Consider the following 23,803-nt stretch of genomic DNA (forward strand, 5'->3'; position numbering starts at 1 on the left):
ACTTGTAGTGATGTGTTGCAGCCTTATTACATTGTAAACAAGCAGACTTATAAACACATTACTTTTAAATCCAACAGAAATATTGCTTTCAATTTCTAGATGGTTTTCCCAAAAAATACTTCCTACTTGTTTTCTCTGCATGCAGATAAGGTTGGAACATTCCTGTGGTGAAATGTCTGCTGCACAACCCTCGTACATAACATTAGTCATTATGGTGACTAGTGAGCAGGAAGGGCCTCATCATGTCACTATTTGTAAGAACTTGGATATAAGTTTGCAACAACATGGCGACCTACAGTACTTTCACCAAGTTCGGGATTTTGTGCTTAATTCAAAATTTGTAAATTTGAGATTCAATAACCGGTCTGAGAAACAGAGAATTTTTTCTCTGGCATAAAGTCGATCACATTTTAATTTCCTATTTTGTTTGCCATTAAATATATAATATACAATATGAGAAGGATACAGCATTTCAAGCCATAATTGGTTGGCTAATATAAACAGTTTTCAACACCAAAAGGTGTAAGGTGAGGTACACAGGGAGAACATACAAACTCCACACAGAAGTTATCCCTTCCGAGAAGTAAACTCATGTAAACCAAAACTCATGAGGCAGCAGTGCTAACAGATTTTGCTATTCCCCCAAACCTGCTCGCATTACGGAGGACAATAAATCACACTAGTTGGTGTAGGTGCAGGTTTACACAGTGTCTGTAAATAAGAGAGTAACTGGTTTGGGGACAGAACTGTTAATGTGACCCATAAACCAGAATTGAGTGCAGAATTGTTTCAGGATGAATAATTTTGCCAACCAGGAAGTGATATTTGAGAGGATGGAAACTGTAGAGACTATTGCTGACAACATCACCCACTGGCTTGACCAGCAGAAGATGGACAGGCCATCTGGACCAGGACAATTCTCAGAACTCAAATCCTGTCAAAGTTCAATGGGGAACATGGGATACACCATTCATTCATACACAATAACCCCCATCATAGCTTCAATGGAAGACAACCCTACAAGAAGCACAGAAGGGAATGGGGCTGTAAATATTTCCGAACCTTGTGAAAGAAAAGGTAACACGTACTGTAGTTCAAGCTGTTCTCGCTGCGCCCAGAAGAAGGCGGCTCCATGCCAGAAATGTTGCATTTCCTTTCTTCTCTTTTCAGCAGGGAATAAACCTTTACCTGTTCCTTTGCAGCCTACGCATGCTGATGCAGCTCCCCACCTGAACTACTTCATAATCAAGGTGCTGGCTCCCTCTGCTGGTGATCTGAGGATTTCTACACACATTCATAAACGCCCTATTGAATGCATGCTACATTATACATCAAGAAAAAGTTAAAAAAACAGGTTTCTTTCCAAGCATGTTCTTTGCACTGCTTGTACAAAGCACTTTCTACTGCATGTTTACCTTATTCGCTCACTCAGAATAGGGTCAATACCCATTGAAAGTACATCTGCCAATGCAGTGCCCATCCATAATAACAAAACCAATTATAGGTCATTAAGTTTTATTTCTTATTAAATGGTTATAAAAAAGATCATGTGAAGTAGAAGATTATCTTCAAGGCAGCAGGATCCTTGAGAATGGTCAGCATGGATTAATAAAAGGCTTGTTTTGCAAAACTGGCTAGAATTCATCGAGCAAACAGCCACAGTAAAGGGACATACACAGAACATATGATCTGACATTTCTAGACTTTCAGAAGGGTTTTGATTATTCAAAATACTCAAAGTATTACTCAAACAGACAGAAACTACAGGGTAGTAAATTTAGAACTGAGATCAGGACAAGATGCCCAGCCATGCTGTTGGAGGCGTTTGAAAGCATTCTTAGAACCAAACCTGTTAAGGTCCCCTCATCCCTTCTGTAGAGAACAGTTTATTTCCCTAATAAAATCTGTCTTGTATGACACTATTTGAGCCAGCTCAAGTAACATACTGAGGAATTTCACATAAAGTACTGTACTGTATGTCACCATGAGAACGTTCTACACTTCGTTTAGAATTAAAGAAAGAATACACAATTCTGATTTTTTAAAATTGTTTGGTTAACTTTTATTTTTCTTGAGTTTGCGGAACATTCTCAATCAGTCTTGCCACCCACTTAAAACAATTCTTGAAAACTAAAACACTCAGCTACGAGCCTCAAATTGTTAGCATTCGTAAAAATATATTGTTGTTGCAGCACTACAGACGGTATGGATAAGGGTTCTGTGGCCCCACTCACTGGAACTGCCTGGTGGGCTGGCTTTGACATTTTGGCTTATGAATTCCAACAGCTACTCAAAAAGCATTGCACCTGTTTAAATTAATAGCTTCATTGTGCCAGCTCTTTGTCAGCTTTCTCTAGTGGTTTGTGCGACATACAATTCGATAGCTATCCCCTGCGGTCAACGATGACTGTCTTGCATGAACTGTTAGGACTGATACAGGATCCACACGCTCTGGGACAAGTTAAGCAGGTGTCATTCCAGGAGGCACCTGTCTGTGAACCGCACAATCTAGACCATCTCTTCAACTCTCGCTTTACTCCCTTGTTCTGATATCTTTAGGTCTCAAACTGCTGTCCCCTTTCACATATATTCATCCTCCATCTGGTTCAGGCAATGCCTGGAATCCCCCAGGAGCTGATACTGAGTTTGCTTCTTTAGGGGCGATGTAGCACCCCTGTCCGACTCCTGTCCAGACTTTAAAGGGCTCTGCAATTAATTTATTAGTGAGAAGTACTGCAGGCTTATGAATATGACGCAGACGTAAGATGCCGATTAATTTTGGAGAACGCGAGTACAGAATTTCAGCAGGATCTTCAAGAGTGCCGCGCAATTCACAGAATCAAAGGCCTTTGTCATGTCATTCACATGAGATCACTCCTAAACTGATCCGACTCAAAGCATTCTGGTCTGGAATCGAGAGGCTGTGGAATAAAGTACTTCCTGTTTTAAAAAGGTCACTCCCATGGGACAGGGAATGAAGAAATAACCCACTGGGCGTTAGCTATACATGATCTTTTTACTCTTAGCCAGATTGCTAAGATTACGTCAAAGAGTTCGAAATTTTGGAAACAACATAGTAAAGAGATGCGCAGATAGAGACCTCCAATTACTGTAATCCTTATGGTCTCTAATAAATACAGTATGCATCTGTGGAAGGATACTGGTCTCTATTTCTACTGTCAATCAGTGCGCCTGGATCTTTACTGTTACGGTTTTGTACAGTATTGACCTCTAACCACTGCATGTTCAAGTTTCTCTCAATAGAATACAATTCTCAGTTATAAAATACTCCAGTGATAAAGAAAAGATACAAATTTGTTCTGATACAACTTTATCAATCACATTGTTTACAAACATGTTTATATGTAAGCCGATTTATAAGGCAGCACCCACGAGTACTGGGCTGCCATCAGACTTTTACTGATGTCTGCAGAATATTTTAAAAGAAGTGACGGGTTTCTGTTCAGAGACCCAAAGACAGTAGTGGATCTAGAAGTTACCACTTGCCCTAAAAAACAGCATCTAGAACACAGACCGTTTATTTGAGCAGCAAACGTGTATAACTAAAATGTCCTGAAACTTTCAGTTCCTGTTCTTCCTGCTGAAATAAAAGGGAATATGAGCTTTGCAAACCCTTTGAGACAAACTTACCAAAGTTCTGCTAGTCCCATATGATATATCAAAAAGCACGGGACCTAAAGAAAATCAAGAGATGCCCTTTTATCATTATGTTCAGGTGGGGAGCTGCATCAGCATGCATAGGCTATAAAGGAACAAGTAACAGGTTTATTCCCTGCTGAAAACAGAACGTTTCGGCCATGGAGCCTTCTTCAGGTGTGAGCAATAATTATAATTATTATATTATGATTATATAATACACTAGTAAGGAGTGTATAGTTTTTTACAAATTTAGTCATAACATTACATTAAAGATATTGCTGTATAGAGAACAGCAATGGGATTTTTTTCAGGGCTTAAGGGAATTCTCTTCTAGTATTCAAAACCTCAAAGACAATCCTTCAAGAAATGTCTGGGTGAGATCCTTGGATCGATTAGCTATTAATTACCAAACGGGCTAGGTGGGCCAAATGTTTGGCCTATGAAATATCTACCTGTGAAAGGGGAGGGTATTGCGGATGAAGATAAAAATCCATCTGCAAGAAGAAGCAGTAAGGTAGTCGTATCACCATTTCCCAACTCAATAGGGCAAACTGTAATGTTCCACCTCCGCCACTAGATGTCAGAGTTGCTTTGCAGATTTCAATTTTATGACATGCCTAGCCGCACAGTACGTCCGTCTTATTTTGTATACTGCAGACGCAAGATGGTTTTGTTTTACTTGAGAAGATAAACGAGAGAAAAGCTAAAAATCGTCACATGTTAAAAAGTACTCCAAATTCAAGAGTGACAAGCATGTCCATCCATCCATTTTCTACGCTCTTTATTCAATTCAGGGTCACGGAGGAGCCCTCACCCAGGAAGCAACAGGCGCAAGGCAGGATACACCCTGGACAGAACGCCAGTCTGCTGCAGAATTATAAGCATGTGTTTATAGTAACTATTTTTATATTTGGGGGTAGAAGGCTACTGAATTGCTTTACCGGCATTCTCAACAGGGTAGTTTTAAATTTATCGGTCATAAACACTTGCAGCAGTGGTCACCGAAGTGAAACGCCGGTTGAATAGGGTCACCTTTTCACCCCAAACCCATCTGCGAATCTGCACCCAGCGCCCCGCTTTTCTTTCACAGAAAAACTCCTACTGGAGCCGACATTCCCATCTCAGTTAATGGCGCAGATCTGTCCTTTTACAATATGCTCCCGTGTGTGCCAGAACAGGACAGGAAAACCCCAAAAAGGCAGAAACGGGCAATGTCCAAGCCAATCGTCTTGCAGAGAGTAGCCCGGTCCCCCTGCTGGGCCTTGGGGTCCCACTGATAACCCACACACCTTTGTCTTCCGCCTGCTGCGTCCCAGCAAAATGATAGCGTTCTCAGGAGTCATTTCGCTTTGATCCCACTTTTTATGTGTTCATTCAGGAACAGGGGTCTCCTTCCGCGCTTCTGGGGAGCCCCAAGCCGGCAGATCTTCACAGACCACCCGTTTCTACAGGCTTGGAACAAATCGATCACCATTCACATGAAGTTAATTGACCATTAAAATAAGTAATGTAGGGATCATGTGGGACTAAACCGAGTGTCCTACATCCCTTGAAGACCAGAGAGCTCTTAATTGATCAGTATTTTACAGGGGTTCAGCCATCTGCACTGGGGCTCTCCAGGCGATTAGAGCACAGAATATCACAGAAACAGACACTGAATTACAGCTTCCAACTGTCAGTCCAGCACTCCCAGCACCCTGCCTGATCCCGAGAACAGGCTAGTGTTAAGATAGTGGAAAGACAGCCTGTGAAAAAATCGAACAACATTGAATTACAGATTTTGTGATCAGCCCTGGCGTTTATCCTTTTCCAGCGGAATGGAACAGGCACATCTGAGAGCCGATTACCTACAGGAAGACTAATTACGTCCAAAGCCTGAGGGGTCCTTGTCCAGCAGGAAGACGGCTCAAGATGAACAGCAAGGCTCAACTTGCGTCACAAGAGTCGAGGCTGGAGAGGCCCTTGCTGAGCCGTGTTTTTCTCCTCCTGCACTAGGGGGAGGCACGCCCTCGCGTGTAAGCTTGGCAATCCACACTTCCCCGATCTGTTCAGTCACGTCCACCACAACGGTGCTGTGATCTGCTCTGATTTCACTTCCAGATGTAAGCAATCAGAAGAGCTTGCCCCTTCTCACCACTGAGGGTTGCTGTGTGGCACGGGAGCATTCCACTTTCCAGGCCGCTGTCAGCTGATGGATGAGAGAAGGAATTTTTACATTTCCAATGGTTAGGCACTGACACCAGGGCCCCCAGCCTCCACGGGAGGGGACGAGCTCGGAAATGGGCTTTCTTTGAGTCTTTTGTTAGAGCACTGAACGGTCCGTGTTTCTCTTCACTTACAGCCTTACAGCACAGACTGCCGGCTTCACCTCCTCTACGGCCACTTTACAACTCCAGTCGCACCACTACGTCAACGATGGCAGAGGTGTGGAAAAAATGAAACGTTATGTATACTGTGCCACCCTAATAACCGCAGCTATTAAGAGGTCCCAGGGGGATGAGGCCAGGAACTGGCAGAGCGGACCAGTGGCTCCTCTGGCTGCTACAAAGACAGCAGTGTTGCCTTGGGTCCGGTTAGGACAGCATTCCTCTGAGACGGACCTGGTGGTAGAGATGCCTCTGGGTCTTGGGGCAAGACTGAAGAGGAGACTGTACTTCCTTTATTATAAAGAGGGTGGAAGGTTAGCAGCATGAGGCCAGAAGTGTTATAACCGTGCACGCCTTAGGCGAAGATTAGTTTCTCAGTCTCTGAGAAGTCGCACGCGTGCTGGAACGTTACCGGGCTGTGAAGAGCTCTCTGGAAGAGCCCCGGCTCACCGCTGCGGCGGAGCAGGGAGGCCCAGGAGCAGGGCGTGGGCGTGGGCGCGGGCGCATCAGTCTGGGGCAGCAGGGCTCGGCGACGCTGCGGTGGCGTAGCTCAGCGGCAGGGAAAGACCCACCACAGGCCCCACCACGCTCAGCCAGGCTGCAATGTAATTCAGGCTCCTGCAGGGAGGAAGAAGCACATAAATGGAGATGCATTTTAACTGCTGTTTATATACAGTATATAAGTGCCGCTCACCAGCATTTGATCTGAGAAGCTTGTCTTATTAATATTGGATCTAATATAAAACCCAGGGTCAGAGAGACTAGGATAGATTCCCTTGTGATGCTGTTTGCAGGTCATCTCAACAGCTACAGTAGCTCCTTGTTCATCAAGCTTTCTCTTAAGGAGAAAAGGTTTAATATCTTACATGGTTACATCTCCAGTGTCTTAGAAATGAATTAGGGCAATTCAAGAAAATGGAGAAACGCTGAGATAATGACAATTGGAAAACCAAAAGAGGATCTCGTGCATAAGACTCAATAAAGCTGCTTGTTCAGGTAAGGGAACAGCACAAAGACACAAACCAACCTGTTTTCTCCTTTAGCTGCAGTAACTATAGGACTCATAAACTCCTGCGTCCTACAGGGATGGAGAGCAAAGAAAGGCTGCCCAAGGAGAGGATGCTCCTACAAACAGACAAGACGACGGTTTGTAACGACAAATCTGTACATTTTCTGTAAAACAACTTGCATAAAATGAAGCAAACAAGCACTGTAGACCATTCGTTTGACACACAGAAAAGCTGCAATCCTTTTTATTCCCAAGACAAAAACTCAGAATCACCCTAGAAACAGGTTAAAAAAAAGCTACCCTCTTGAATGGTCCTCTACACATGTACTGTAGTTTTCCCTCTTTATATCACCCTTTCAATAAAGCCAACCTTTCTCACTGCCAGTTTCAACGCCCATCCAAGACGTTGTGTTTACAGTATATACTATTCACATCTGTAAGCTAGAGATCATTTGTGCGCTCAGTTCTCGTGAATCAAAACAATTTAAGGAAACCATATTCTAGGAGGGAAAAGAACAATTACACCATTATCATCAACACACTCTTTTTTTCCCCGAAAAATAATTTAACAGGTACATGGGGGAATCGGGACACTTCAGCATATTAAAGGACACTGCCCAATAATGTCAGAATCTGAACACCACATAAGGAAGGATGCCAACATGCAAGGACGAATTGTTCAGCTGTGGAGGGAGGTTCAAGACTTGATCAAGGGTTAACAGCGCAGGTCTTGAACACAGATCACTAACCAATGTGCAACCAAAGATCAAAACTGGGATTCATTTCATCACAATTTCACACTACAACATGCCAACGACCCTCAGCATGTGACCAAAGCTAAAGCCGAACCTTCAAACACAGACTGGCCAGCTCCAGCCACTGGATCCGAGTCTTCCCTGAGCTGGAAACATCAAGCTGGAGGAAGCAGGCAAACAAACTATCAAGCTGAGGAGCCCAGGGATGATGAAAAGTACTATAGCTTGCAGCGACTGCAAGCAAGGCACCCAAGACAACCACACGAATGGCTCTGTTCCTTACCAGAGAGGAGTCTGGGTAATACAGTTCTTGAACTCAAAAACAAGATCTGCCTTTGTAATAGAATTCGATGAATTGACTGAAAAGATCAGATCATTTAGTTGGCTGATATTTTAGACCCAATGTGGAGGGCGGCACAAAGTAATCATCCAAAGGAGCAGACATAGCCAGGCACTAGCTGTTGCGATTGTCTCAGCTGGGGCCTGGTTCTGCATGTGTGCACTGTCACCTTCAGAGAAAGAAGGACATGATCTTGGGTAGGTGGCTCCAGTGACATGTAATTAACACCTCATACCCCCAATCACTCTTCGCCATTTAGGGGCTTATTTAGCTTGTTTAGCCAATACTAAACTTTGTACTGGAAAATGGTCATCATCACGAATGCTCAGTGACAATGGCTTTTCATAAACTCAGAGAGAATGCCACCTGAGCAGGACTTCTCTTATACTTACAGGGCAAACATCAGTACAGCCTCACATGTATTGCTGGGTCAGCAACACATCCATTTACATTCACACATTTCAACCTACCATACAGTACATGTATTGGATTTCTTCAATGAATTTATTAAAAACAATTGTTAAAATAAGCAGCCAATAAGCCTCTTGCATGTACTCCACCCTATCCATGTCTAGATCACATATGCCAGACAGTTGGCTGCTGTTTTCCCAAATTTTCCAGACTGAACGTTGAAACACAAACCAGAAGGCACAAGTGAAAATTACTACACGTGGAAGTGTAGTTAAAACTGAGAACAGGAGACACCGAACGCAGAGGATTATGGGAATGTGGAATGCATTGCCAGTTGTGTTGCCAAAGCTGATCCCATTGCACCTCTCGAGAAAGTGCTGGATGAGATCTTCGGATCAATCAACTACTGTCAGATAGGCTAGATGAGCCGATGGCCTCTCTCGTACTTCAAGTCCACCGGTCAGGATTGCAGCAGCCCCAAACCCCACGCTACCTGAGGACACTGGACGCCACGTCATAACAGCTGACAGCAGTCACAGACCTTATATCAACCCTGCACATCTTCTCTAAACATCTCTCCTCACACCATTCAGAAGCCAGTCTCAAATAAACGCCACCATCTGCTGCTCGAACGCAGATGCGAATTCTAGTTCACGACAATCTCTCTTCAATTAACACGGAGCCACAACAAAACTGTTAGCACCAATATGGGGTTTTCATCATCAACAACAGTCCAACGGTTGTTCTGTGCTTTAGCGCTGTACCAAAGTACTGTGCCGTGCCTTCTCCAGCTTTAAAGTCGTTCTGCAGGACATTAGTGTGTAACAGCATTCATTCCACACCGAAATTCAAGTGTTGTTTTCAAGTGTTTACCCCAAACCATTTTTAATGATATGCCACTGTAACTGTACATAGAAAGACAAATTGACACAATTATGGCTTCTTTTGCACTCTTGATTTTAGAACAAGCTGGAAGGCTCAGTATACTTATTTTATTTTGATTTTACAACAGGTATTCATTTTTTACGGAACAGACTTATTCAGTGCCATCAATAAGTATACTGAGCCTTCCCAGCTTGTTTACAGGCACAGTATTTTAAACACTGACGTGACTTTTCCCCACAGGTGTGTCTTTATGAGCTTTATAAAGGACTGGTATGTAAACAGCAACCAGATCTCTTTGCATTTTTGACCAGTCTTTGTCACGTACAGATGTAAAAGTTGAATACAGAATTACATAAAAGGGGTTTGCGAATACTATGAAAACAATTCACTCCCTTTTGTGCCTCTTTTTAAGCTGAAATTGCCAATAGGTTTATTTTAATTTTCTACCTCGAGTCTGGAAACCACTGTTAATTAACCGCTTGATGCTTTAACCTTTCGGACCAGTGCGGGAGAAATGACCAGCAAGAATCGCGCACAAATCGGGCTCTGAGGGATCCGTCTGTTAATCAGTTAATTGTTCTGCGAGTCTCATTTGCAGGAGTGGAGTGATACGTTATCAATAAAACACCAAGCTCACAAACTGTTCAAGAAGTCACAAATTAGGTTCTTTCTTTTGTGGAAAGCTAGCGATAAACTGGGTCAGCGTTTCACGACCGGTGTGCCTTCAGACATGAACAGGTCTGCCACGGAGTCGCACATGAGAAAAATAAAAAATGAGTAATACATGACAATGTTTACGTGTTCGTTGTGTGCTGCGGAGACGGAGTTCGGTGTGTAGATAGACAGAGGTCACGCTCTGAGTCCATGGGGGAGCGGTGTGTGGTTTTCAAGTCAGACGGACACAAAGAACAAGAAGAGAGAAGGCCCGAGAGCTGCCGAGCAGGGGCCCCGTGTCGCTGCCATCAGTTCCTGCCCGCATGAGGAGACTGCGCGCTTCGAGACAAATTCCAGTCAAACACTGAATTAAGTTTTGCTTGTTTAATATGTTTTTTTTTTTGTATAAAACCGAGAACAGGAGGCACTTGTTTGCCTGAAGGACTGTGGGAGTATAGAACAAGCTGCCCAGCCATGTTGTTGGAGCTTCAACATTCATAACCAGCTGATTGAGATCCTTGGATCAATTACCTAACTACTAAATGGGCTAGATAGGCTGAAAGGCCTCCTCTTGTTTCTAACCTTTCTTATGTTTTTATATTAATTAATAATAATGTGTTTGGATGATGATGTGATGTGTTATGTGTGGAAAAGCTTGAAAACTAACCTATACTCACTTGACCATGGCAGCTTTGAGCTAACCGAGAGACGATGCTCTCTAGAAAAGTAAGAGCAGGATCATAACAAAGACCAGGCCCAAACAGGTGAAGTGTGGGCTACAGGGCTCAGACTACGATCCACAAACCCAGCTTTATCAGCAGAACCTGTCAGAAACCCAGCGCTTTTCCTCAAAACAAGTACGATTACCTCCCTCCCCTTTCCAAAAACCTGCGCAAATGAGTAGATAAAACTCCAGAACAGAGCGGTCGGGGAGCTTTTTTTTTCTTCTTTCAGAGAGCAATAAGGTAGTTAACTTAGGAGTTCATTAACGCGATTTGAACTCGGACACTGGTGGCTCGGACCTCAATCCAAGGTTTTGAGGTCTAGACTACTTATGTGCCCCCTGAGTAAAGGCTGATTTTAAGGAAAGAAAACAAATTCATGTTTCCCCACGGGAACACAGAGGAATCTAGCAGTTCCACTTCGGTGACTTGCTCTCACAGTGTCAACTTCTACTTGACAAAAAGGTTAGTTTCATAATCCAAACGGTTTAGGACCCTGATGTAGAGCCAGTAATTTGCTGCCTAAAGTGTTCTGGCTCTCTGCCTCTGCGCTGTGGGTTCAAGATGTTCTCACAAGAGTTTGACCAAAATTATAATCATCTGAGATCTTTCAGATGCCAGTATGCAGTATACTAAGATTACTTCATCTGAGGTTCCTGGTGAGAGACAGCAAACCACTAAATATCCCTGAACAGCCACTTCGTTTAAAAATGGATATGAGTGACTTAAGGAATACCTCATGCTGCAGTGCGCCCATCTTTTGGGATGAAGATGTCCACGTTTGGTTGCTCACCCCACCTCTCCGTTTTTAATGGTTTTTGAATTCACTATACCCATTTCAAAAATAGTACGTAGTCATAACTTGAAAACCGCATATTTCGTAAAGCAAAGAAAGCTGGATTTAAGGTTCAAAAACAACACTTGAAAATTGCTGTTATTAATACACACATACTGTACAGTACCACGCTAAGAACACAGACACAGAGACAATCCACAGGCTCAGGCAGGAGCCTCAGCGACATTAGGTTGGAAATTGCAAAATGAACAAAACGCGCCGAGGGTGAAGGTGGTTTCAGAAGCGCTTGTTACAGAGAGGTAATATAATAATCCCTTACAGTAAAAAGAAATGTATTATATTTACAGAACATTTGCTGACTTGATCTTCACATTCACACACATGGAAACAATGACACCCATCCTCTCTGGCACCCAAATGTGCAGAACCTGCACAACGTCAAAGTGTGCCACCACTTCTCTATGGCATCTCAAGTTGAAAGCCATTAAAGGAGCATTCCTCTTCCTAAATCTCTGCCACCCTGCAGAAGAAAAAGGGTGTAAAGACTGCCTGGCTCCTATCAGACCCCAGCTGATCCGAGCATTTCCAGCGCCGACGCCCTGCACAAAGGCAGTGGGGAACCGTGTGGATTTCAGAGCTCATCAGCACACGGTTGTTTGCCTTATCCTGAACTCCAGTCGGGGATCACAGCAGCTGACCCGCTAAAGGATCCCCCGCTCAATATTCTTTCTTCAAATCCTAAACCTTTTCGGTTAAAAACATGCAGCTTGAAACCTCACTTAAATCCAGAAGCTTAATTTCTATTTATCTGTAAGCTAAATAACTCCTAACATCACGCTGGCAGTTTTTCTTTTGGTGAGGGGGGAGGGGGGCATTTTTCAAACGATTTCTCAAGTGTAGGAATGTAGGTGGCTTCAGTAACCCCCTGCGAAATCACTGGACGATTCTCAGCTTATTTTAAGGTGGCCGTGGGTTTTATTTCTATTCGTGACAAGCCTGTGTGGACGAGCTGTGAGTCTTGATGACTCCAGCGCTGAGCAGCACCACGCTTTACCCTTGTCATTGTATACTAACACCAAGTTGCCTCCCCAGGCTCCGAATGTAAATTACAAGGGTTTCATGTTGAAACTGAAATTATACCCTTGAGCGCAATATAGAGGTAGAAAATCAATATCTATTAGGGTGCATTTACAGTGCACGGGGGTCCTGAAATGGCTCAGGCACTACTGTGCCCTGAGAGATAGCATTCACTCTGAAGATTTCAGTATTATCATTCTGCGCTGCTTGCAGAAGGAGGGTGCAAGTGGAAGCTGGCTGAGTCAGAGCCACATTTCTGCTGCCGATGGCCCCAGTGAGTCAGTAGCTCATGGGAGCTCCTCTGGCTTGGCGCGGCTGGATAAATCTAAAATAACACCAGCGTTACACAGGCGCCTGCGTCTCCACTTGGCCGGGTGAGTCACGGTGCGTGCGTCAAAGCTCCACAGCCCTCAGCCCTTTCTGGAGAGGCGCAGATTCATTCACAAAACGAAGCATCTTCTCAGGGCTCGTTGGCAAGCACTGCAGCGTGGGTCTGCCCCCACTGTGAGGAATGCAGGCTCACGAAGGTGAAGAGGCACGAGTGGGGTCCTTAGCCTCGCTCGGCGTGGCTCGGCGATAATTAATGCAAACGATTCGCGGACTCCCGAACGCAAGTCCGGCAAGCCCACGAGTGTCATTTCACTGGGGCTTCAAACGTGCAACCTGAGGCCGAATGGCTCACTTCGCAGCCCACAACGCCATGGGAGATTTGCTACTGGGAAAACCACGTGCAGCTTTTCAGGTTAACCAGATGGACGTTTCCTGTGACAGACAAATAATATTAAAATGCATAACGTGGGCTATTTCTAATTTGACAAATAGGCATTCCAGTGCTGATTAGAAAACAATTACTTTTTGGCATAATTAAGCACCGCTGGCAGATAGAGTAAGGCACTAATTTAACTTTGCCGCCTTTGTATCTTAAGAAAACATGTAGAAGGAATTCACTGCAAAGTTCATGCACAGACGATAACGAATCAAAATGAAGCTGCAGAGTGTTATGCAAATACGTTTAAGGTGCAATTTCTGTATTTCATATAGCTGGGGAATTGTTACTGTCGCCGTGCAAACGTAAAGAATCGGACTGCTTCTTTGAGAAGCTCAAAATTGCATTTGTTTTCTGCATTTCCTATTAAACACCCCAGTGCTCTCATTGTTAATCACCTTTGATCCTCTATCACAATAGAAGCAGTCAATTGAAATGCAAATGCTCCCCAGGAATACATATCTGCATTCACGTCACTGAGCAGATCAATAGGGGACTGATCCTCGAGAGGTCTCACTGCTGAAGGCGTCAGGATTAACCCCTGCTGAAGCCCTTTAAGTGTTTAAAGGGGTTTGATTAACTTATCACTGCTGAAAAATATGGTAACAAATGTTTCGTGCCCCCCTCTGAAAGGAAAGCAAGACATATTCCTTACAGATTTGGGACTCTTTTCAGACGGTTTGCCTCGAGACCTTCCATTCAAAGGCAGACGCAAGGCAGTACAAAGAATCCCAAAAACGGCTTCCAGGAGCTTTTATTAGCAAAGGGGGGCATCACCTTTTTCCCCAGAAGCGCCCTCTTGATGATCTCGGATCACGCAACAGACAAAAACAAAACCACATTTGGATCTGTACCCAAAAAAAAAAGGTCTCGGACCAAAATGGGAACAGGATTTGTTTTCCCCCCCCCCACAAGACTCAGCCTGTGAACGGTTACTAACTTCCTCGGCATGTCGGCATCGCCAGCCCCCGCCCCCGCCAGGTGTTGCAAACTGATGTCATAGTGAGCCAGGAGGAAGTGCCCACTGAGACCTGCGGCCGCGGCTCAGGAATTTCACTCCGCAGCTGTGCAACGCCGCTGATTTACAGTATATAAAAAGCGAGCCCCCCCCCCCGGGCGTGCCTGGCAAGGCTGAATGGTGGCTTGGGGGGGGTTGGAGACCCCATGGGGCAGGGAGCCTCCCGAGGCCTGGCTGGAACGCGGCTTGAGAGCGCCTCTGAAAACAGGCCCACGCCCCCCGCCCCAAAACCCAGACACAGAACCAGGGAGACGGGGGGGGGGGTGGTTCTTGGTGGGGTCATAAACTCAACTCAACTTGGATTCTTAACCGCCCAGCGGGGGTTTCAGAGCTGTTTTGGTTGTTGTTGTTGTTGTTGTTGTTTTTTTTACGACGTCTTTCTGAAGTGACCCGTTCGTGGGAAACGAAACGACAGCTCGGACTGCACGTTGGGTTCGCGTGCTCGCCTCTGGAGGCACAGGGAGGGGGTTACCTGCTGTGTAATGGTGTCCCAGGGGCCCTGCAGTAAGCGCTCCCTGTAGTGCTCATGAACACCAGCCCAGATCTCCTCCAGCGCCAGCGGCCGTCCCTCTGTTACAGGCACACAATTCAAAGTCACAAAACAATCACTGACACTAACATTAGTAAGACTTCTAGAATCACTGCCACTGCTACAGTCACGGCCACTAGAAGATCACTTTTTTAGCCATATACAATTTCTTGTTTTAGGAATTTGTCTTTTCACATACCCCAACTTGCTCCCCATGAGACACACAGACAGGGAGAGAAGCTGGGGGTCAGAGCGCAGGGTCAGCCATTTACAGTATACGGCGCCCCTGGAGCACTTGGGGTTAAGGGCCTTGCTCAGGGGCCAACGGAGTAGGATTCCTCTGCTGGCCGCGGGATTTGAACCGGCAACCTTCCAGCCACAGGCGCAGATCCTGAGCCACAGAGCCACCGCATCACCCTATAGACAATTGTCTAGTGATACCGTTACGTACCGCGCACTACAACTACTACCGACAATTAATATATCCTTACACTGCTACTACTACTGTTGGCAATCATAATTCTGCACCTCACACACTACACACAGTAACATTCAAATAAAGCATTACCAAACCTTCTGTCCCTTGTGGAGCGGTGGCTCTGTGACTAAGGATCTGCACCTGTGGCGGGAAGGTTGCCGGTTCAAATCCCATGGCCATGCCGGTTCAAATCCTACTCCGTTGGGCCCCTGAGCAAGGCCCTTAACCCCAACTGCTCCAAGGGTGCCGTATAAATGGCTGACCCTGCGCTCTGACCCCAAGCTTCTCTCTCTCTGTCTGTGTGTCTCATGGAGAGCAAGCTGGGGTATGTGAAAAGACAAATTCCTAATACAAGAAATTGTATATGGCTAAAAAAGTGATCTATCTAATCTAAAAAAAGATGCAAAGATTTGAAAGGATCCAGGGCACCTAAGGTGGAAGCTCTGAAGTACAGCACTGGAACACGGTAGCTGCAAGAGTAGACCACATGGTACTCATAGCGAATTACTTCCGGTGCTTTTACGATCGCGTTTTCTGTATCGCCTTCACCCGGCTCCTCTTCAACAGCTGTCTGAAAGGAGAGGACAAGACACATTTTACTCAGGTTTGTCCACCAACTCATTCTTCCATTCCAGAAGAATATTATCAGGTCTTTTTTCTTCTTCTGGTCTTTCCTGTTCTGTATTCACAACATGTATGGTCACTTGCTTTGTCAAGCGCCTTGGGGCAACCTTGTTGTGAAAGGCGCTATATAAAAATAAACTGATTTGAATTTCAACTTTCGACAGGTGGGTATCAGCTGAGATGCAGAGAAATGGGTGCAAAGAACTGTGAATTACTTTTAAAAAAAGATTCAGTTTCCATTGACCCTTTTTCCTGTAAGAGTTTTCATTTGATGTTGTAGTTAAGGTCTCATTTATTATGGAAACTATTTTGAAAACCACAGAAACAATCTCCATTGGCATTGTTTATTATATAAAAGATACAAACCAGCTGACTGAGAGAGTATGTCTATGGATTTTCTTGTACCACCTACCTTACAGCTGGAGGATGTACTGTAGACGTTTGGCTTACACTGCGAACAGAGCATTATATTGTCACCTAAAGGCATCCTTTTAATGTGATTTGACTTCATCAAGCTTAATGTGGTTAACAAAGATGTAACTCGTGCTGCCAGCTTTGTAAACTATCCTCCAAACACAACTGCCTATCAGATTAGCACTTTAAACAGGCTTGTCTGCTTCAAGGGATCTCAGTAGTGAATAAACACAGACTACCTTAATCAGCACAGTGTTAATCCCAGAACCCTTGATAAGATGAGAGCTGTCATCCTTGAGTATTCCCTCTGCTGAGCAAGTGGCAATGTTTATTCTTATTTTAAGACTTTTTTTATATATTTCCCTTTTGGAACGACACCAAAAAGACCCACACACCCCCCACCAGCATAAAGCGAACTTTAGGAGAAAGAATATAACTGCTGTACAGAAGACAGGTTAGACACCTTAACTACAGCTTATAAAAGATGTGCGTTTCTAAAATCTCACAGAGGAAAATGACGAAACTGCCTGAAAAAAAAGAATATTCTGCCACCTATTTCCAAGCACCTATGTACAAGCTGGAGGCCAAACTGATGTCAAGATCCGTCGTTCCAGTCTTCCTTTTCAAAGCTCACAACAACAAGCAACAACAACAACGTGAAATGCAGGCAACTTGCGAAAGCATTCACAATAACCATATTATTTTGACGTTCAAGAGGGGAGCTGTGTTAGTGTGCTTTGGCTGCAAGTGAACAAGTAAAGGGTAATTCTACTCTGAAAAATAGAAAGGAGGCACAATGTTTCAGATGTACAGCCTTCCTCATGTATAGCATCGATGCAGAGTTAACCTCTACTTGTTCTTTTGCTAATAAACAAGACGCCTAACTGGAGCTCAACACGGAAATGTGAAATTCAGACTTTTTTATAGCTTTGTTAAGCATACGACTGCAGTGCACAAAGCGCTGTCCAGAAGTCGGAACCTAACCGCCTGCAGATTGTTTACACAGGTTGTGCAGATTTTGATTCCGGTCCTTCAGCTGCAGGCTGATTAATTGGCTGTCAAAAGTTATCATTAGAGGTCAAGTCTTGGCACACTGAAAATCCAGAATAGACAGATAAACAGGAAATTGTTTAATTGGCTGAGGTTTTGAGGTTATCCTCATGGTACTACTTGGTTGCAGTTTTTGTTTAGCTGGTGACTGTTATTACAAGAGACCAAACTGTGCGAATACAAGTCACATCCTTTTTTATTGACTCCCTGTTAGTCCTTCTAGGAAGACGTTCGAGTCCAATTATAGATTTCACATTCCCCTGTTCATCGTCCTTCTCAGTTTCCTGAGCTGGAAACACTCACTACCTGCAGGGCCTGCTTAGTCATCTGATGGAAGTGATAAGATCTTCTTTAGACTTTTCAAGTCCCGTCTTGAGTAACAACTGCCGTTTCGTGCCCAATGTCTGACAGGAAAAACCCACCAATTTAAAACGATGAGGTACTGGGTACTGGCATCTCCATAGAGTTCACCAAGTCTCACTTTGCTCCATGTGCTTTTGTTCCACAATTACAGCCCAAACACAAAAAGGTATTGTTGGCTGGTTCATGGCAACATATTGCCACAAAGAAACAGATAAGAAAAATATATTAGTAATTGTGGTGTCAAAGAGTCTTTAAACTATAAGGGTCCTACAGATAGCATAAGACTGCGTAATTAATATTCACGAGTGGAGCAGAGCTTAGGGCCCTAATCTCCGGACCAGAAGGCCATAGGTTCAATTCCCAGATGAAGACCCAGGCGCTCTATCACTGAGCAAGATCCTTCACCCCCGTAGCGCCAGGAAACCAAGCTGTTGAAATGGGTACCAACATTTTTATGTTAAAAAAAAAAGGTAATTGCTAATGTCTCACTCACATTGGATAAAAACAGCTGAACTAACACCTCAAAAAAATAACTGACAAAAAATTACTCTTTAGAGTAGGATCATAAGAAAGATTACAAACAAAGCAGCCATCTTGCATGTTTGGATGCAGACAGCAGTATTTGCAATGTTTTTCTTTAACAAAACGAGCATGGTGGCAATCTAGTTAAAAAGAGTGCTTCACTATTAATTAATTTTGACCATAAGGTATTATGCAATTATTAGATTGTTAAAGGTTACATTCAGTTTTTATTAAATCAAGGTGCTACTTCATAGACGCGTTTGTAATTGTGCTTTTTTCTACAGGACTAGTTCTTACAAGACTGTTGTCTGTTGCTCACCTCTCTGGAGACATGTTTTCAGCGATCCATCTGAGTGCTTGCATGATTTTAATGAAACAAGCAACTCTGGCCAGCAGGAGTTTTGACACAAACAGTATATAAGGAGTTACAAACAAGAGGAGGACATTCTGCCCCTCTTGCTCTTAAGATGTAGTTTAAAAGCTAAGTGATTCTCTTTCCTGAAGGAGCCCAGAGTTTGGGTCTCAACCACCTTGGCTGGAAAGTCTGTTTCAAACATCCAGAACTCTCCGTTTAAAAAAGTAGGTTTCCAATTCTCAGTCCTAAATTTATTCACATTTAGTCTCCAGTTGTGATTCTGTGCCCTGGTGTCACTACCTGACTGATAAATAACCTTCTGGATTCAGCCTTTTTTGTATCACATAAGATTTTATATACCCTTGTGTCAAATGTCCCATCTCCTTTGCTCTGGACTGAAGAGATTCAGCACCTAAACCTGTTCATATACAGAATCACGCAGAATCACGTTGTTCTCCTCTGAGCCGCTTCTAGGGCTATAATACTCATCCTGTGATATGGTGACCACAAGTGAAAACAAAATCTGAAACGAGGTCTTACTCCAGCATTATAAAACTTCCCGAATGTGGTTTAAATTCCACATTTCTGCTGCATAGCCAAGCTTCCTGTTAGTCGTTTTCTTCGCTTCCTCACGTTGTCTTGATGAGAAGACAGAATAATCTACACAAATACCTTTGTTCAGATAATTATATGATTCTAGCCTTCCTCACCCCTTTAGAACCTCAGTGTCCAATTCTTAAGTTATCCAATACTGACAGCACACGTTCTGTATTGAGGTCTTCTTTTGTGAGATTCCTGTGTGCCTTATTCAATTCTCATGGTGACCATTTCATTTTCATCCTCTATTATTAATGCCCTATTATTTTATATGCAATTAACGTGCGTTTTTACAGTTTTATTACTGTTATAGTATGCTCTGCATTCGTTTTGGCCTCAGTTGCAATGCTCCATTGTGTTTTCTCAGCCATCACAAATTTTCTTTTTCTATCTTTGAATCTTAATCCCTGTTACACAGCCGATGGAGGGATCTCTTCGTGATTTTTTAAAAATTTCTCCATAAACCATCAAGGGCATATGTTCTTGTGATTAAACTTATTTTAGTAAATTTTTGGTACCTTTCAACATTGTGCTTCTGATGTGCCTTCTTCTACTAACCCCGAATTCCTTTGTTACCCTAATACCGGATTCAAGCTTTAAAGATTTAGGGTAGAGAGAACTGTCGCATCCAAACCACATGCACCGAACCTCTTCCTTTTCAGGGGGAGGCGCAATCAAGATGGAGAAGAGCAGAAGAAGCCCAGATAACGCAGGAAAATAGCAAGATAGAGGACAACGACCAGGCCAGGAAGACCAGCCCTGTACCCCGGTAAAGGGTCAGACATAACTTTCATCCTCTGGAGTGGATGTCACATTGTCAAGAATCGCTGCAGTTCTTGCAGTTTAACCCTTACGGTTTCAGCTTTGAAGAATGGATGCTATTTGCTTTAAGCTTGCTGTTAGTGTGGCCCTGTTGTTAGTCTGTTGTTGGTAGTGGGCTTTCCTGATCCCACCAGAAATTGTTGGATAGGATCTCCCTATTCCCTTCTTTCAAGACTTGTCGATCAAGTGTAGCCTATCCTGCTTGCATTTGTCCCATTTGTTCCAGAAACCCATGAACCTATCCCCTCTTTGCTGCACCAGTCTTTACACTACCTTTAAAATCTCCCTGATCCCCCTAGTTTCTCTGTTACCGCACACAACAGTTTTCATTTAATGTGAGAGTTCAGGAAGAGAAATTATTGGCATATGGCTATAATTATGTCTAGCAGCAAGTTGGAAGGTCTTTTGAGCCACTGTATGAGCTAACCTACAATTACAGTTTCAGTTTTGTTTACAGACCAGTCATTTTCAGCACCTGATGTACTCATACCGTCAGGGAAACAAGAACCTGAGGACTATGCAGATGCAAAAATATCAACTGAGATCAGGGGGAACTTTTTTAGGCGTTGTCAAAGCCGGTACCCTGGAGTCTTTCAAGAAGTGACGGGAAGAGATTCTCATTTTTGTAAGAACCAGATGCTTACCCCTTTCGTCTTAGCAAAAGCCTGCATACTTTTTTCAAAGTAAAAAAAAAAATAAATTAAAAATGAATCTACCTCCCTAATGTACTAAAAAAGAGGCGACTAAATCAGAATTCACATAAGAATGGTTAAGATGATTAAAATGACTCAAAGCCACCTACTGTAGCTCAATTCGCTTTTCAGCAGCTAACTGATCTGAGGGTCTCGTCCAGCCATTTCTTGAAAAGTGCTATCTTTAACAACATGACTGGGTAAGCTTGTGCCATACCTCCATAACCCTTTGTGTAAAGAAATGCACTTCCCCTGCTGCGTGTTTCAGTCCCGATTCTGAAGAAGTCTGCTGGGCTGACGTCATCAGTGCCTTTGAGGACTTATAACTATAAGTCCTCAAACTATAACTATAACTATAAACCTTTGAGGTTTATAGTTTTAAGACTATAATTTCGGGAAATTTAGGGACAGAGTGGGAGCACGCAAAGCACATTACTGGATTAACACAGCGAGAGTAATATTTCAATGCACAGCCAAATATATAACTTGTGCACAAATAGCGTCAAATAGACAAGGGTGCATTTTAATTGCATTTTACTTTTAAATCACAACAAAACACATTCTGTCCCTTTCACGCCTGGAAATACAGCACGAAGAACACACACGAGAACAACGAGATACAGAAAGATCCTTCTTCACACCTTTATAAAAACACCCAGACAGACCTGAAAGTTTTCTGTTCTGAAAGGCACTGATCCCATGTACTGTGAGCTCTTGAAACTGCAGATGAACTAAGGTGCTATTATCAATGCATGACAAACTCACTCTTGTAGTACCTTGTAAAATGCACTGAATACCTAAGTGCTGAAAATGTCAAGGTCATGTGATGGGTACTTCAGAAGAGTAACCCTTCTCTTGCCTGACACCACTTTTCCCATCTTGGTTATAGCCGTCTATGTTTCTAATACATGCAAGAGCTCCTGGATGATGGGGACGCGGAACAAGGCTGATCCCTCGCCAAACTAAAAAAAGACCTGGCTCTCTGCCGGCTCAACGAGCAAAAAATGAAGAAGCAGCAATGAGCTCACAGATAACTACTGTAGGTGTGGACTTAAACGTAGAGATATGAACCATTCAGCAATTGATCTCGAAGCTGGAGTTGGTCTTGGGTGAATTTAATGAACAAAAACAGGTACTGGGGGTAAAATGAGAACTTAGTGCCTTTCCTGGTTTATGTATGCTGTGCGCTGCTTTCTCTTATTAAGACTGACTTTTAGTTGCCTAGGATGGTGTCAAAACCTTTTTCGTACTCTGGTCATTCTTATTGGGAACTAAATTTTTGTTACTTTGGATTAAATGACAAATGACTCTCTGTATTTGCTTAAAATATACTGCGTAATAGGTAAGACCTTCATATAGATATGTCTTTAATGATGATGTTGTATGCATTCAGTACATCAGCAAAACAGTGCATCTGTCTGTTAGAAGTGAGATTCTTTATTTGTGTATTGTCTGATGGGGGATCAGACCTTTGACTTCTTATGACAGTATTATGAGGTTCACAGTTGGGGTCCACGCTCTTCCTTTGTTTTGTTTGGTTTTTTTGGGGGGGAGGGGGGGTTCCTGTTTTTTTGTTTTTGTTGTTGTTGTTCAGGATGGGGAACAATGGTACCCTTCTGAGGCGTAAGCGTACAACTAAGGATATTGTTTCCATCACTGATTTTGTCTTTACATTATCACCTATTAGCTTGCCATGATACAGGAGCCTCATCTGAAACAGCAAGATGTCTGTAGATCAAATCTGTTTTACAGATTCACATTTAAGTGTAGTGTGTGCGCAACGTCTTGCACTTCTGGAGAGAGCAAAGCAAGGGGTGCTTTAATAATATTACACAGGAATTTCTGAACGTCTGTTTTAGGCACAGGAAGAGATGAAGGTGGGAGACTGGTGCATTTGAAAACTACTATTTCACGTACAAAATGTTTTGAGTTTATACTGGGAGAACACGGAAATGTGATTCAGGATTCACGTTTTAATCTCAATATCAATCAATCAAGGTTTATTTATCAACGCAGGAGCAGTACAGCACACAGCAGTGTTGCCGGCAATGAAATGCTTTGTGTGTGAGCTCGTTAAGAGGGGGAGAGGAGTAGAACGACAGGAATTTATAGGGATTAGATTAGGATTATAACATTAGGATGTGCAGTTAGCAGTACAGAAAATGGCATAGAGAAATAGACAGAAACGAACGGGAGCAGCGGCCTTTCTCGTCGGCGCCATCATGTCTTTTTATACAGTACTTATGTCTGGAATATTGCTGTTATACAGTAATTACTGTATATAGTACCACCTCAAAGCAAACAAATCCTGTGAAGACTTAATTTTATGACATTGTAATATACCATAAATTACCAAGTCCTGACTTCGTGAGTATTAAACAATCGTTAAGGATTCATGTAATTTTACTTCAGAAAAAAGGTACCAAACCCCTCATGTTTTTAATTGGTTATTGGATACAAAACCTAGTGGGCCGACAAGCAGCAAATGCTTAAACTGAGGTGATGTAATTAATGGAGTACCCCAGGGATCTATACTGGGACCATAGCTCTTCTGAATTTATATCCATCTGGATTCCCGTGTAGTTAGTAAACTAGACAAGTTTGAATATTATAGCAAACTGGGAGGAATGGGAAGCACTGCAGAAGCAGCAAAAAAAAATGAAAGAAAAAGGCTTAAAATCTGGCAAAAACCTAGGTGACATTTAAAGTAATAATAATAATTGCTAACACTTATATATGGCTTTTCTGGAAACTCCACTCAAAGTGCTTTACAGGTAATAGGGATCCCCTCCACCACCACCTATGTGCAGCCCCACCTGGATAATGCGACGGCAGCCATAGTGCACCAGAATGCTCTATGGCTTGTAGACAAATGCAGAGTGCCAATGCAGACAGCCT

General features: G+C 43.3%; 1 protein-coding gene across 3 annotated transcripts in view; it reads right to left on the reverse strand.

Moving 5' to 3' along the window:
• Positions 1–380: 380 nt before the first annotated feature.
• The window catches only part of atg10 (ATG10 autophagy related 10 homolog (S. cerevisiae)), a 65,392-nt gene continuing 41,969 nt past the window's right edge, over positions 381–23,803 (reverse strand). For 2 of the 3 annotated variants that reach the window (XM_088912212.1, XM_088912213.1), the window contains exons 4-7: positions 15,896–16,037; positions 14,932–15,029; positions 7,054–7,151; positions 6,425–6,644 (exon numbers count right to left, since the gene is read on the reverse strand). In XM_088912212.1, coding sequence (XP_088768338.1) covers positions 6,533–6,644; positions 7,054–7,151; positions 14,932–15,029; positions 15,896–16,037 — 450 coding nt within the window. In that variant the 3' untranslated portion in view covers positions 6,425–6,532. Of the gene's footprint in view, positions 6,645–7,053; positions 7,152–14,931; positions 15,030–15,895; positions 16,038–23,803 lie in introns of all 3 variants that reach the window. The other variant, XM_088912214.1, reaches the window with a different exon arrangement.

This window comes from Atractosteus spatula, chromosome 3 (assembly GCF_055471065.1).
Source record: "Atractosteus spatula isolate fAtrSpa1 chromosome 3, fAtrSpa1.hap1, whole genome shotgun sequence".
Lineage (NCBI taxonomy): Eukaryota > Metazoa > Chordata > Actinopteri > Semionotiformes > Lepisosteidae > Atractosteus > Atractosteus spatula.